Below are 16,597 nucleotides of genomic sequence, written 5' to 3'. Positions count from 1 at the left end.
GGCTATCGGTTTCATTACACATTACATTAAAAAGTAAGAACTATTCAATAGATGGTAAAAATATACATGTACAAAGCAATATGTTTATAATAATTATGATCAATCAAGCTCAAAATTCTTAGAATATATAACTTCGGTATTTTAGAGCTGTTTGTGTCACTTTTGTTTACAAAAACTACATGCATATCACTATTAAAATGTTGTATTTAAATCGTTTACACCAGGTGAAAATTCAATTTAAAAAGAGTTTTATTAATTTTATATATACCAAGTAGCTAGTACTTGTGTAGTAAAATCATCACCAAATGCTCATTATTTTACTGTCTCGTGTCTCGAGTCTCGAATTTTTACAAGACAGTGTCTCGAGTCTCGTCTCGAGCTTAAAAAACCTGTCTCGTTCCACCTCTAGCTTCTGCTGCATCTTCCTGTGTATTATTCACAAGGGCCGTTTCTATTTTTCATAAGCATGAAACATTATTTAAAAATTTGCTAGTAACAAACTCATTTGACTTGAAGTTTTTTGACACTTTTATCTTGTGGATGACACAAACTTGCGGATTACCAGAGTCATTGTAACGAGTGAAGTTGAGTTATTCCTATTTGCAAATTCATTGACTGGCTTGCTGCCGTACCTCTTTGGAGTAAGTACATTAGTACTAAGAAGACATAAACACTGACGCAGTTTGATGTTTGAACTGATGTGGGCATCGAAGTTGGGACGTTGCTGTGTTCGGCCTCATACTTTTGATTGCATCAGCATTAAAACCAACTGGTTGGTGTTTTTTTCAAACAGCTTCGTTGTTGGTAAATCTGCGTTGCTAAGCTCAGGTTTGTCTTTTTTAATTCGTCAGAAACGATAAACGATAGTCGTTTTTGCTGCTAAATGTAGGAAAGGAATGCTGAAATTAGTCTTCAATGCACAACTTCATTGAACAATACATGGCTAGCGGTAGTAATATTAGGAATAGCAGTGTGTATGGAGTCCAATGAGGAAAACATCAGCATCAGTTATTGGTCTATGGACTATTTATCATCTGCACAATGCTCCTTACCAAACATCAATGTCTTGAAAGCATCAGCCTTTGTAGCTACAGCGGAAGACTGGTAGTCCTTGGCGTTTCAAGGTCTTGCATATTTGATAACAGATAAAACATGCCATATATAAGTAAGGTAAATGGATATCAACCCTCAAGTGAGCCTGCATATTAATGCAGTGGTATTGTAGATGAGGGCTTTTGTAAGAGAAATCCTATACAATTTAACTACGATTCTTTTCATTAATCATTGCGGTATTTTGGTATTTTATCATACAGTTCGTTAATTTGATAAATGGTTTATGAATCAGTTAAAAGAGTATGCTCATTAGGCAAAGTGTTTGTGACTATCAGTTTCATTGTGTACTAGTAATAGGGGAGAACTAGATTAGAGACACCAGAGTTAGAAGGCACTAGTTGTAGGAAGGCAGTTAGAAGGCACTAGTTACTGTAATGTAGACTGTTTACCAGTAAGTAGGTTAGCGTGTGTTAATGAGTTAGTAATATTGCCAGGTATTACGCTGCTGCAATCATTGACTTTTAAGGAAAGTCCATTTTTACCATTCTGAAAATTGTCGTAACTTGCCATAAATTAGCAACAATTTTGTGCCAGCAGCTTACATCCACATATGTCAAAAATATGGTCGAAACACTGTGTTTGCTTTCATTTTCACGACACACAACTTTATTCTCCATCCACGTAAGGCACATCATTTTTGTCATAGCTTATTGTCCCTATTTCATATCATGAATATTCATATTCAATTTTTGATAGTAAACAAATTGAGGAATTTCCAAAACGGAAAGCTTGCTGGTTTATAAAAAGACTTCTTGAACAACTTGCAGTTCACGCAAAACCAACAGATTGCTAAAGGGTGATCTATACTGTAAACACGACATTCGTGATACAAGGCTGTTGCGCCATTACGAAGTAGTTAATAGTCTATTTATGTTGCAAGGAGCATGTGCAGTTTATATGCTAGCTATTTTAGTACTACTATCTCTCGTAATTCATACTTCACATTGTGTGTGCTCCTTTAAAACCTGATATAGAATAATTTGAAAGTCCTATTTTGCAGCTATACAGTGTGTTAAAATCATTAGTGCAGTTTGGATAGGCCATGGTGTATTCATTATCTATCAAGTGTGTTTAACCCATTGATATGAAGAAATAGCCAATAACCAGATCACTAATATTCTAAATTTATTTTTGGTAAATCGGCTTACATTTGCTTTGTGCCAAATTTCTGTGAAAAAGATAAATCCATGAGCTAGTGCGTCAACAAAGGTAGCAAACTTTCATGTGCAAATCTTAGTTGAATACTTTTTTAATTTATCTAGACATACTAAGTTACACTATGAGACAACAAAATTATCTACCATAGTAATTCTTTCTATTCCATATTTTCTGTGTCAAGGAAGTTTTGAATTGAATGTGAAACCTTGACTATAGCATTACTAGTGTATGGCAAAGTTCTTCATATGTGCGTTATTTGCATAAACCTCCATGATCATGCTCTGAGTTTAAAATTATAAGAGTTTAGACAATGACATCATAGCTGGTTAGCCGTGGCGGCGGAAATGCCGTGCCTCCAATTAATAGCATATTACGAGACACTAACTTTCACCTTCTAAAAACCCACTTCAAAAAGTAGCTAGGGTTACTTAGCCACAACAATTCTACTTATCCGTTATTTACATTATTGGGGGATCCCCGTATATTAAAAGTTTTCTTCCCCGAATGTTTAAAAAAAACTCCAAAATTGTATATCAAATAATTGGTAAAGTCTGTTTTTGAATAATAATTAATTTTTTAATTATTATCAGAATTCAAACTTCTTTGTTAGTTTAGACTACTATAAAAGTCTCCCAGTCAATATTTATTTTTTAGCACTAGTTCTAAGCTTCAAAAAGTGTAAAAAAATTCAGCTTAATGCAAGGTATGCAAATTTTCTGAACGTACGCCACCAATGGAAGTGAGACTTTATTTAAAACAATGTTTACATGATTGTCTATACTCTTCTATGTTCTACTCAGGTCATGCTCAAAATAACATTTCGGCCAGTCATAACACTGCATGTCTTGCTCGAAAAATATTCACCAAGTTGCCAGCTAGTGGCCAAGTTAGCTTCTACTCCTACTACTGATGCTAGACGTAACTGGTACTGTACTGAAGACTAAACTGTCTCTCCACTTATTTCAACCTGTTAAGAGCAGATGTGATAATTTATCAGCTGTTTTCACTACTAGTTGTACTACTAATTTGATCTCTGTAGTTCCCAGAGATTTGCTTCTCATTCAGGTGTGGTAAATCAGGTTATCAGAGTCAACATGCTTGGTAATTTCAACAGTATGCTTTCAAGGAATGAGTTGGTGGACAAAATATTCATATATGGCTTATTATCAAGCTTATATGAAGCTTTTTATTGTTTTTGAAACTAATACAGTGACCCAGAAAAAGCAGCTGGTACATCTGACATCTCCATAAGTTGTTATAAGTAGTGCCAGCATTGGCTTTCAACATTTTTCCATGTATAAATATTTGCGATTCCTAGGTCTTGGCTGTCGAGGTAAAATTTTGATCTGTATATCATTGCCATCACCCTATGTTCATCAGGTAAAGGTTTCTGTGACCATTTTATTAATTTGTATTAATTAGTCAGCGGGTGAGTTTTCAGTTTCAAATGGTCTACAGAAACCTTCGTCATCAGCTAGTCGTTGGTCTTGACTACTGTATCGGTCGCAATGTCTGTAATCCGTGTGTTTGGCCATAGCCATTTGTATGGCCAATCAGGAGTAGATATTATACATTTCGTGTTCGTTAGTTTCACTTTGTGGTCATTTTGACTACACAAATTTCAGCTTATTAACCAGTCAGCTTAGGGGGAACCAGTTATCAGAATATCAATTCATTGTTCGTATTGCGTCTCAGACGCTGTTCCTTAATAAGTTATATCGGCCCTATCGATTGTAAACTAATCGCTCATTACGAATTGAATTGCTGTTGTAAAGAGGTGAGTAAAACCTTGCATAGCGATTTTATCTGGGTTTGGCTTCAAAAGCTGTCTGTCACAATCGGAATATGTAAATGGCCGTTACTTTTGGGGGCCAATCGGTTTAGACTTGTTTCAAGTATTTGCGATATTGATTTTTAGTTATACAAACATAAACTTGTCACAAGTTGTTCCGCTCTTATAATTCATGCTTCTTTGATCGGTAGGCAAACTGGTTCATTTGTAGCTCACAATCTTTTCATTTGATAAAAAATATGTCAGTGCTTAAAATCAAAGTTATTTAGTTAGCGATGGCATGAGTATTGTCAGTTTTACAAAAATACTCGCCTTTAGGCTACTTTTTGTCTTCTAGACAAGAATTTTTTGGTCTTTCTATTCCTGTAATTTGTTTGGTACAGTGGAACCTCGGTTTTCGAACGACTCGCAGTTCGAACAAATCGGAGTCCGAACAAAAAATTCAAGAAATTCTTGCTTCGTAGTTCGAACGCCGGTACGACGCGTGAGTGCGTACGTGAGGGTGGGATGCTGAGCGGCGTACGGGTGTAGATCGCCATCTCCGTGACCAACTGTTGTCGCATTGTCCGAGATTAAACAAATGTGTAGCAAATGGGCCGAGTTACAGAATTTCGTCGAACTCCACCACCCCGATAAAGCTGCAGCCACCAGAGTCATCAATGACCTTAACGACACTATCATGAACCACTTCCGAAAAGTGCTAAAAAGAAGGCAGAAGCAAGTGTCATTGGATAGATATTTTAAGAGAAGAACATCCTGTAGCCGAGTAAAAAATCCTATTCATAATTCTTTTCTTTATCCTTTTTTTTATTTTTACACGTTCATGTTAGCGTAATCTTTCGTATGGAAGATTACGACAACGCGAACGTACGATTAGCCTGGGTTACATTTATGTTTATGTTATTTGTGTCTTTGCCATTTTGCTTAACATTTTCTGAGATATACATTGCTTTTCATGTGTTGGTCAGCATTTTAATGTGCAATTTCATGCATAAAATAATGTATAAAATACTAAAAAGGTAAACATTCAGGGTGTTGGAACAGATTAAAACTTATATATATTACTTCTAATGGGAAAACCTGTTTCGGATCTCGAACAACTCGGTTTTCGACCAACCTTCTGGAACGGATTGTGTTCGAGAACCGAGGTTGCACTGTATCTCATTTTTGGATTTATTTTAGGACGGTGCTTATGCCATGTCTTGACGCGCTGCGGAGTTTTTATGTTCTAGTAATATGTGGGCACATTCAATCAACTACAAATATTATATCCAAAAACTCTTATTCACTGTTCATGACTGATTACTGGGATCAGAAACTAAGATGTAAGATTACAATTTTAACCAGTGAGTTATGTAACTTTGATTAACCGTTATTGATCAACTTCTTATTTTATACATTAAAACATCAAATTAATAATTTTGGCAACTGTCTCAAGCTCAATAGCATAGTTTGTAGAAGTTCGTCATTGTACACCTAGTTTTCTTTTTAATTTCATCATTAATAGAAATATTTCATCATGCGAAATTTTGAATTACCATATTTGTTGTGCGACAATATGATTACTTTTGGCATTATTCTTAATCAATATTTTCCCGATAGAGTTGATCTTCGAAATTATATCACAACAATTGTGTCGAGTCATTCTTTGCTGCGCGGCGTCAGTCCATGTTTATTCTGATCTTATATATTGCTCTTTTTTAATCAAATCTGTGTCATGAACAGGGATGTATTGGCACCGCTTCTGAAAGGCTCCATGGTTACTGAGGCCTATAAGCTCCGTGCTATGTTGGCAGGGTTTCAATTGTCGGCTAGTAGGAACTAAAGTGTCCCTAGATAATCACTAGCTCTTTATGTTATTGCTCCAGTAAGCAGGCTGTAATTTTACAGGTGCTTATTGAGATCGATAGCATTGACTGGCAGAAGAGGGAGTGGCTAAAAGTGTATGAGGACTTCAGTGCCTTCTTCGTAGAGGAAACCCTTGTTCTCTGTCAAAAACCACATACTAGGAAGCTGCAGAAGTGTTGGTCACCTTCTCTGGTTAGTTCCACTCACATTCTTTCATACAGTAGCTACAGACGCTGGATCTTTCATTTTTGCTATATCCAAAATAAAGTATAGCATGTGGAAATAATCAATTAAATTCAAGTCATGCATTCACTTCACTTTAATTAAGACATTTCTTCTGTCTGCAATACTAGCAAGTTTTTTTGACTTGGCAAAGTCCTACACAGTAAATGAGTTTACTAGAAGAAATGTGTAGAGCGGACCCTCGTCATATAATTTTAATTCGTTCTAGTGTTTGCATCTTAAGGCGAAAATGTCATATAGAGGGTATAGAAACCACCCCCTGGGGTATATGTAAACACCCCCTGGTAAAAAAACATCAAAATTTTGTATACATTCTGTACATAGTAAAAATTAGTAGCGAAATGTATTCCTATCTACGGCGGTTTCGTGATGGCTGCGATTAACTGTTCGTTTTTGAGCTTTTAAGATCTTGTAATAACATTTCAACATATTTTGTTCATACAACACAGCAGAGTAAGACATGGTGAATATTTTGATACCAAATAACTGTAATGTGAATTTTGTTGCAAGTCAACCTTTAATAATGTATGGCGAAGCAAATGTCGTATGGCGAGGGTAAAAAACATCATAAGGCCAAAGAATCGTATAACAAAGTCATCGGAACCTGAGGGCGCATTGTACTAGTATTCAGATATCAAACGGCTACCACTGATTCTATGAATGACATCTGACATTTCTCATTTTATTTCTCGATATAAAGAGCATTGTCTGTTGCGATGCGCCACAAGGGAAAAAAGAATGCTGTCACGTGTCAGACCAAGAGTTGACTTCAAGAATCCTAGCAGTTGGATGAGACGTAGCATCACCTACATATCACATTATTAATGCCTTGGCAGATATAAAAAACTAAACTAAGTTGTATGTTGTGTTATAGCTAGCCTTTATGGTCTTTTGAGGGAAGCCAAAAACCTACTTTGTAAAATGCTAAAATCGTCATTTTCTGAAAGGTCAAGTATTGCAGAACTGCTAACATTGTGGTCCAGTACTGACAGTTTAGGGCGAAAATTGCAGCATAGTATTTACTGGTTAGAGTGGCAAAATCTTGCTTGACATCCTAAGCGTTTTCATACTAAACAGTGACAATCATGGTCGATTTCTTTTATTGTGAACACACATGCGTGTAATGATTTTGCTGCTACACAATGCTCATAGTTTGCTTGTTTTTTTCAAGCCACTGCCATGCATCTGCCAGCTACAAGCATTAAGCATTCGATTTAGCAATAGTAAATAATTTATACAATCATGAAAATGGCAAGTTAGTCGGTTCAGGATAAAAGCGTGCTGTTCAAAAGCCAACTCGCTGGTGGCTGCATTCTGATCAGCGAAACGCTGTCGGTCAGTGTAAATGTGGCTCACCTCAATTTGCAGTGTTCAACTTTCAGTGTTCAACGGCAGTTGCAATCTTCCAACGTTACATCATTTTTAAACATAATATGTCTTGCTCCATTTTGTTATAATTTTAATTGTTGTTATACAGCGATCCCTCGTTCATCGCGAGAGTTGTGTTCCAAAAAAAACGCGTGATAAATGAAATCAGTAGTCAGTTTTATTTTTTATTATTTTACGATGCAATACTGTATGATAGAATCTAAAAATCAAAACCTGTTTCAAGGCCCAAAAGTTGTTTAAAAAACATTAACTTTAATATTGGTAATTGATATTGCTGCTGTCATCCTTAAATTATTTTCTTCCTTTTTGGAACGAACCAAAGATTAATTTATCCCGTAATGGCGCCTTACAGCCGCATAGCTTTTACCTTTTTTAGCGTATCCAGAAGCATAACTTTTTCTGCAATAATTAGTATCTTCCTCGGCCTATTTGGCCCGTCCGGAAGCCCTTTTGTCGGTACAAAATGTTTCTTCGACATTGTGGATTTTGTCACGGAGAAAATTTGCAGACGTAAATTTGGCAGAATGTACAAAAACAAAAACTGTTGAAAAGTGAAACAACATTACAGTACGGCATCAATATTTTACTTCTAGACAACAATAAAGCCCCTAAGCCAATCAAAAGTCAGAGCATAATGTACTGTAAAACAAAATCTGTGAAGCAGCGAAGCTGAAGCGAAAGATGAAGTCTGATTTAGTAGGGATCACCGTAGTTCTAACGAATGTTAAACGTAGAGGAACATTTGCGATTGAATTTGCAATTGGATTCGATTTGTTATTACTGACACTTCCTTGTATCAGTGTCTAGCTTTTTATTATTTATGAACTGTTGCAATGGTTGATTAGGCCATTCAAGTACACTTAGGTTAGAGCTTAGAAGGATTTATAGTGCAGGTTATGACAGACACTCCTGTATTACAAAGTCACCAGACTAGATTTAGGAAAATACCTACATTTTGTATGTAATGTTTAAGCAGTTCATAAATATATTCTTCACAAATAAGTATAATTACATTCTAAGCGTACTATATTGGTTACTCTGTACTAAATTGGAGATTGTCTCATGCACTCGCGTATATTAAACGCCATTGAACAGTAATGTTGTGCAACAAGCAAGCTGAGCAGTCACAATAATGAGACATAGGGGTGCCAGCCGAACTAAATGCTTCCACTATTCACAATCCATTAATTTGCTACCGTTGACTAGGTCTATTGTAACCAAGAACAGAGCTTACTACTTGCCTTGTGTGCCCACAGGTCAAATTCCTTCATCGCTATTCAACGAGCTCCCTTTGATGAAAAGATTGAATTATGGGGCGTTGTTATCCATCAGCATTTAGTTAGCTTGCAAGCCATTGCATATCGTTATCGGTGTCTGTCACTAGCGATATGCGACTGGCCATTTACTGCTTTCTACTGACCGCGTGTTTGTAGATGCTGTAGTCTTACTTAATCTATTTGATTCTTATGTTAGGCCTAGACGCCGTAAAGTTTATATGTCTACCATGCTACTTGCATGGTAGACATATATTCTTGCTTAGTATTCTTGCTAATGAATGGTTAAAAGAATTATTCCAGCATTGGTTTCACTTGTAATTGCTGGTTTGCTTCTTTATATCTTGTCCTTCAATCATTGCTTTAAAGCGGCTCTTTTCATCGTCATTCCCCTATGATTTTTGACTTTTTTCATTCCTCTTCTCTTCTATTGACCGAAACGAGTTGTTTTGTGCCCAGATCATTTTCAGGACTGATGGAAATATCGACGTATGTTCACTTTTGATATATAGATAAGAAGAAAGCCAGATTTATGTAGGCTAATTTTTGTGATGACAAACATACTTTCTTTCATCTTTACGGTTGATTCTTGCACCCCGCCCTCCCCTCCCCCACAAACAACTGCTTACACACCTTAGGAATGTGAGCACTCCTTTACCACGAAGCCCAGGTCTACAAATTTGTATATATTTATGACCAGTTTTGCCTATACCGTAAATTCAGGCATATAAGTCAAAAGTTTGATACCAAATTTCAAGCTTGAAAAAAGTCATCTTCGACTTTTACAGCGGTCACCTTTTTCACGACTTAAATTTCAGTAAAATTTAACTTCAAAAAAACTGTTGCAAATCAAAATTACATGATATGACATACAGAGATTTATTTATAAAGTAGTAAAATACTACAATCCTACTCAACATGAGATGGATCGCACACAAAGTCCCATTCTTTACCTTTCAAATTGTCATTGCTAGGATTCTTTTTTAGAGTAACATTTTTTCAAATTTAATGTTTTTTTTTGTAGTATTTGTCTACAGGACCACACTTCAGTAATCTATTCATCCTTTTTCTTGTTCATGAATCTGTTTTCTCTCGTTATTCTGTTAATTATTATAATGCCGACGGCTCGATAAAACATGGGCATTTTTACATGCCATTTCTTTAGCTACACATCGGCCGCCTTTGATGCCGACTGAACTATCCTGATCAAATTATTTGAGTCAGAGAAGGGGTCGACTTATATGGCAGGTACATGTCCAAAACCATGATTATGATTTTTAAACCAAAATTTAGACCTCGATTTATGCGCTGAGTCGACTTGTTCGCCGGAATTTGTGGTAAGTGAAAATCTGTCATAACTCTCAAAGACAGGTTTATACTATGTTTTACAAAGCTGTAACCTTGGTAACCTTAAAGGTTGACTTGCAACAAAATTCACATTATAGTTATTTGGTATCAAAAGATTCACCATGTCTTAGTCTGCTGTGTTGTAAGTGCAAAATATGTGGAACTGTGATTACAAGTTCTTGAAAGCTCAAAAACGGACAGTTAATCGCCGCCATCACGAAACGGCGCAGGTTGAAATCAGTTTAGTTCTCTGACGTAATCATTACATTTGGTTATTGTTTTGTCACATGATGTTCTCAAGTAAATTGAAAGGCCAATAGAAGGCTCAATGTAAAACTTTCGTAGCACTAGTTTATGACAAACACTTCGGGTTTTACCAAAAAGCCCTTACCAAACATAGACGTTCACTAGTTTACAGTTTTGTTGCGGCTTGGTCTAATCGTCTAGTCGTAATCTGATTATGTGACCCATACTTCCTGCCAAACAGCACGAATAATTTCTGCAGCATTTTTCGACTATCATCGGTGACCAACAGGCTTGTCATGATTATCAGAGGATGATATGTACTCCTTTGAGCTAAGGTTAAAAAATTAAACGATTTTTTATGATAGGTTTTGAGACATCAGTGCTCAAAGTAACAGCATTACAATGATGAAATAGATGCGTAAGAACAATAGACATGGTTTTATTGAATGTGTGAAGTATATTTGTGAAAATATTTCGACGAATCAGGTTGTATGAAAGTGTAAACAGAAGCCATCTTGTACAACTGCGCCCCATTTGAGCTGTTTTGGAAAGAGATTCTAATCTACGGCGGTCTCGTGATGGTTGCGATTAACTGTTCGTTTTTGAGCTTCTAAGAGCTTGTAATCACATTTCCACATATTTTGCACCTACAACACAGCAGAGTAAGACATAGTGCATCTTTTGATACCAAATAATTATAGTGTGAATTTTGTTGCAAGTCAACCTTTAAAAATTTTACCGCAGGTTGGTTCATGGAGCATCCGTTGCCTTGATATATACGTAACATGCCACTTATTTATTTTTGTGTAGTTGACAGAATTCTGTAAGGATTAAACAATGTACTAATGCTTAGCCTATCTACTTTCATTGGAAAGTTGCCTATAAACAAGCTAAAAACTATTACAAGAAGAAACAGGTGCATTAGACACTAAGGCTCGAGTAAAACTTCTCAACTACATCATTTGACTTCAGCTGATTGTCCCATCGCAGCATGAATGGATTGCTTCACTTACAATTGAAGTTTGGAAATTGAAGTACATGCAAGATTTTCATGACATAAATTTAAATTCCATAGAAAGTCCCTACAACCAACCATGTGTCTTATTTTTCAGCAGTGTAAATTTAACACAATAGTGTTAAAAACCAACCAGTCACCTCACCATATTATAATGTCACAGATTATTACAGTATATCAGTGTTCAAAGACTAACCATATTATATGCATGGTAACATGGAGGTATAATATTAAATTAAAGTAGTTCCCACCATCATTGAACACCTGCAAGTGAAGATGTTTTATGAAAATTTCCTTCTTCAAACACCAATGGTGGCAGGTACCCATAAAAGTCTAAATCAATCTGCCTTCCTGATAAATTGACAGACTTGTACAAGCACCTCATAATAATTGGATTTTTAAAACTCTTAAATATGCCCATAATGTGCGGTTTTGACTTGCCTAGGTTTCTGAGCCTATCAATTACCTTTGACATCAATCATTTAGATTCATGATATGTCCCTTCATGAATTTCATTTTACTCTGTTCTTGCATTAAGCTCAAATGGCACGGAGCACCTTTCATCCTATTGGAAGCTTGGGTGTAAATGAATTACTGATGTCATCAGGTTCTGATTCCAATCTTAATTTCTGGCTCTTATTGAAGCCTTTGTACAGAAGCAAGTTTTCCAACAAATATGTGGGCCTGATTTTGCACTCAGCAATTGGTTTGAATTGTTGTAGACAGCGTTCAATTGATGCTTTCTAAATCGTTTGTAGAAATTTCGAAGCATTGTTGATAACATCGGTTTTGGAAAAAGCAAGCTACTGCCTGTCGAGTCCCTCATCGATAGAAAGCTCTCTTTCCTTTCATCAGATCGCATCCGAGATTACTGGGTATGTTTATTTTCCATTCTGTTATCAGTTACTTGTGCAGGTCTCGAATATGCTTCCATTCTTTCAGCTAATTTCTCTACTTTGTCAGGGGAGCTGTATTCTTGCCCAGTAATTGAAGTCATTGCCTGCTTCAACAATTGATAAAATGAACGACTTTGTTTAATTGAGTTTTGTGCTTGAAGTTTTGCAAAAATTGCTTCATCAATGCTATCAGTTGGATTCTGTATAAAAAATGTTAAATAACATTTTTTATACCAAATTCAACTGATAGCAACTAATAAAAATTTCTAGTGCAATGACATACTGTCATTGCGCTAGAAATTTTTATACCAATAACAGTTTCCTGAATATTTTATAAAGTTAGATGCTAGGTATTCACAGAATAAAAATGCTAAAATGGAATTGTGATGAATAAATTTGTACAAGCCTCAAACCTATAACAGTCAAAGCTCGAATTTCAATCTCATCCGTTTTGGTATTAGCTTTTCATGTCACCAGTAACATATGGTCGTCATATGACATGAATGTCACATGACAGTCATACGTTAAAGAAACATTTTTATAATAATACGTGGTATTTTGCTATATTTATTTGGACCATAAAAAGCGGTGATAAATATCGCGAATTAAATATTTTTAAAAAATTTGAAAATTATGCTGTATGTTGAGACCAACGCTTGTTCAAATTTCAGTGGTAGTTCTAAAAGAATTATGTATAGAGTTGATCGCAAGTCTATTTGGACTATAGAATCTAATAATGGTAAAGTAATGCTATGTGTGAGGTAGAAATTAGCTCATAATTTAAAACATTTGTTTATCTAAGCAGACTCGTGGTTTACATTCAAATTCCATGCTCTTTAATGTTGTACATTTGAACATCATATGTTCCAACTGTACTGTTGCAATCTTTAAAACGATCTTAATGATCTATTGCTATCAATCGACCAATTTATGATCATTTTCAGAGATTACATATTTCTCATTTATTTGTGCGATCACATGACCTTTTTGTGCTCTTGTATTTAGGCTTACTAATAGTTACTTTCTTGAAGGAAGCATATGTCATGTGTCATTTTGTTGTCAACTTTTGCCATATTAATTACGTATCACTGGTGAACAACCTGCCAGTATAAGTGATAAACAACTTTCATTCTAGTTTTCATCATGATTGTGCAAATAAACCTTCTTGAGGTTTATTTGCACAAACTAAATTTTCAAAAATCACCTAATGTGACCAATCTCTTGGTTCGATAAATGTCACATCTGTGTAAGCCACAGACCAACTCTATACTACCATTTGCTAAATATATTCACAGATACTAGAATGCCTTAATTGAAGGTGGGACATCAACAAATCTGGGTATTTTGATTTGAGTCCTACACCTTCGGTTGAATTAGGAGTAACCTCCTCACAGTTTATCATGCTTGGGGCACTGGTAGAAGCACTGGTAGAAGCACAGTCAAATCCCAAATGCTGACTATTTATTTGGCTAACTGCAAAACATGCTAAAGACAACAAATATTGTATAGCTTGGTTTTTCATATTCGTAAGTTTGCGTTGTAGACTGTCCGAGATTTACTACTATTTACCACAAAAGCTAGTCTACTGTCTGGTTTGTTATTAAACATAATTTTTCAAATGTTTCAAGTTGCTAAGCAGTTAGAGTCTACTGTGCGGCCATGGTCTGCTATTATTATCAGCAATATCACATTGCTATGGTATTATCTGACATCCATAATGGTAAATTATTATTTTTCAAGATTTATAAATGTGTTCGAAAGGTACAACGTAATCTTGAATGAGTTTGGAGCTTTAAATTGTTTGATTTTCGCTAAAACAAGTAATGCTTGCTAAATTTATTCTGTCAGTTTAGTAGGTGTCATTGATTCTTTAGTAACTCAATTTAAATCTGAGAAATTTAAGAGTGGCTCCTGACACAGGATTTTGTTGATTAGGATGCTCAGGGAGAGAGCTGTGAGATGGTATATCCTCATTATTCCATGTAATAACGGTAAACAGTTCATTGCTGTTATCTGTTGAGACCAGATATGATGGCGCAGTTGTACTTTCATGTATATCGTCGTAATGGCCAGATGTTTAGTGATAATACTTTGTCATGAGCCCTTATCGCGCCTTGCGCTTTGAATGTTGACCTAGCACGATAAAATATAGCCCAGCCTGAATTTTTGAGCACACTTCGTTCTAGTAGGCTGTTCGATAAGGCATTTGTTTGAATTCAGAATGCACAATTTAGAATGCACAGTGAGTTGTGCATTATAACCTTTTACCTCATGAACTGTTTATTAATAGAGCAGAGAATATATAAAATACACTGAATTTGTCTCAGATTCTCTATTTATAGAGACATAAGATGGGTAACGTGTTCCCGTGTCTGTAGAAACCCATACCATATCTTCGTTTTCTAAACAAATCGTAGCTAGTACTTCATAATATTGAAAGATCATGTAAAAAGCATCAAATACATTTTTCAATCATTATCGAAAATATTAATGCATCAAAACCTTGCTAGAGGTTGAATATGAAAGATAGAGAGATCGTCGGTTGGCAGCCGAACCCTATCAATGGGTATTATTGACTTATCTCGCGACTTTTAGTCGGTTCATATTTCGCGTCAGGAGTAAAAAGCTATCACACTTTCCCCTTATTGTTAGAGTTCTGAGACGTCTGAAAACAGAGAGATTAGACTGTAGATGGTTGAAAGTGTCAACACACCGCCCAGTCTTATCAAATCCACATCAATAATGGTCCTGTCATAGGCTTATGATTTCAGATGTGTTTTTTATTTTAGATGTTAGTCATACAATAGTTCTAATGACTAGTTGCAAGCATCGGCCTAGTCATAAAGTTAATTAATTAGTTATTTAGCTACTACTGGAGATCACTCGTGCGGCTAATCGGGAAAATTATTCATCAGTTCTCTCAGTCATTTAAAGAGATCAATTCCCTGACAGTTTTTAAAACAAAATTATTACAATATGTAAATGCATGTATATGTATAAGGAGCTTTATGATTGCTATCCAAGCTATGCATCTGGCTAGTAGCACATTTGCTGGTGCTACATGGCTGCTGTCGGCAAGTCAATTGGGCCAATAAGCAGCCATGTGAGGAGAAAGTATCTTAGAAGCACTCTTCAAGTGAGTCATCATCTGGAGCACCTATAATTGAGCGTACTACTAGTGGGTCTGCTAAGTGTAAGAAAAGAAAATGTTACAGGCCCCTGCTCTTTGGCTTATTAGGCAGTTGGGAGCATCATTCTTGTTTGTAATCGTCATCAAGAGATCGAATTACAGGTAGCCAAAACTATAGTAAAAATATCGATAGTAAAAAATCTCGATAGTACAATCACTAAGGAGTATCAAATGACAATGCTTAACTTGTACTTTCGGAACATCTCCTTGGCCTTCACACAGGTTGCTAAAAAATATTATTGCTTGCACTTACGAGGTCCTTAGCTGGTGGCTGACCAGAGATATATATGCTTGTTGCGCCATGATCATGCCTTATAAAAGCTGTAATTAGCTTATTCTTCAACTAGTTTCACCGTTAGATCGGTTGACATTAGTGCATTCTAAAGAGAAGAAAGCAAATTTTAGAGTCAGACTATGAGACCGCTCATAGGCTCAGAGCAGAGTCAGTTTTACGTGACTCGCCTTTGTAGGTTCATCGTACAGAGTGAGGGGCATTTGTCGCGGAGTATCTGAAATACGTGATGTCTGTTGCTATAGGCGATTAGTGGATTAATGCTGAGGCAAGAGCAGTTCTATTGTTTGGTGTTCTGGCGATCTGCCTAGTATTATTACTACTAATCGCCCTGGCCAGCCAGACTCCTGCTTTAAATAATGTTGTGGCTAATTCTGCTAGTAATATTTATATTGCATATCCATTACTGCTAGTCACTAAAAGAATCATTGTCGGTATTGCATTTGAAGATCGTAATGTCTGTGTAGGCGCCGGTCTTCTATGAAGATAGGTGAGATGTTTTTCTTGGTTTGAAGAAAGTTACCTGTGGTAGCTTGAAAGCTGACATTTTAAAGGTATCCACAAACTGGGCAGCTCAAGTGTGCCACTGTAGACGCTCATATAACGCAGACCTCCTATAATGTAAATTCTAAATAACGTAAAATTCATGTGAAGCTTTTGCTTCATACTATGTAAAAAATTCTATATGACGTAAAGTGTCCAGCTGGGCGAGTTCTCAAATTCGATTTGACTGGTAACCTATCTCGACATACTTGTGAAAAAACGACATACGCATAGCGTTATATCTATTATAT

At 36.0% G+C, this 16,597-nt stretch overlaps 1 protein-coding gene across 1 annotated transcript in view; it reads left to right on the top strand.

Moving 5' to 3' along the window:
- The window catches only part of LOC137385518 (probable JmjC domain-containing histone demethylation protein 2C), a 53,232-nt gene that overhangs the window by 3,162 nt on the left and 33,473 nt on the right, over positions 1–16,597 (top strand). Inside the window, exons 2-3 of the mRNA XM_068071996.1 lie at positions 5,954–6,103; positions 12,184–12,300. Coding sequence (XP_067928097.1) covers positions 5,954–6,103; positions 12,184–12,300 — 267 coding nt within the window. The remainder of the gene's footprint in view (positions 1–5,953; positions 6,104–12,183; positions 12,301–16,597) is intronic.

The sequence above is a fragment of the Watersipora subatra genome, chromosome 1, assembly GCF_963576615.1.
Source record: "Watersipora subatra chromosome 1, tzWatSuba1.1, whole genome shotgun sequence".
Classification (NCBI taxonomy): Eukaryota; Metazoa; Bryozoa; class Gymnolaemata; order Cheilostomatida; family Watersiporidae; genus Watersipora; species Watersipora subatra.
Note: the sequence above shows the minus strand (reverse complement) of the source record. Positions and strands in the feature narration are given on the sequence as shown.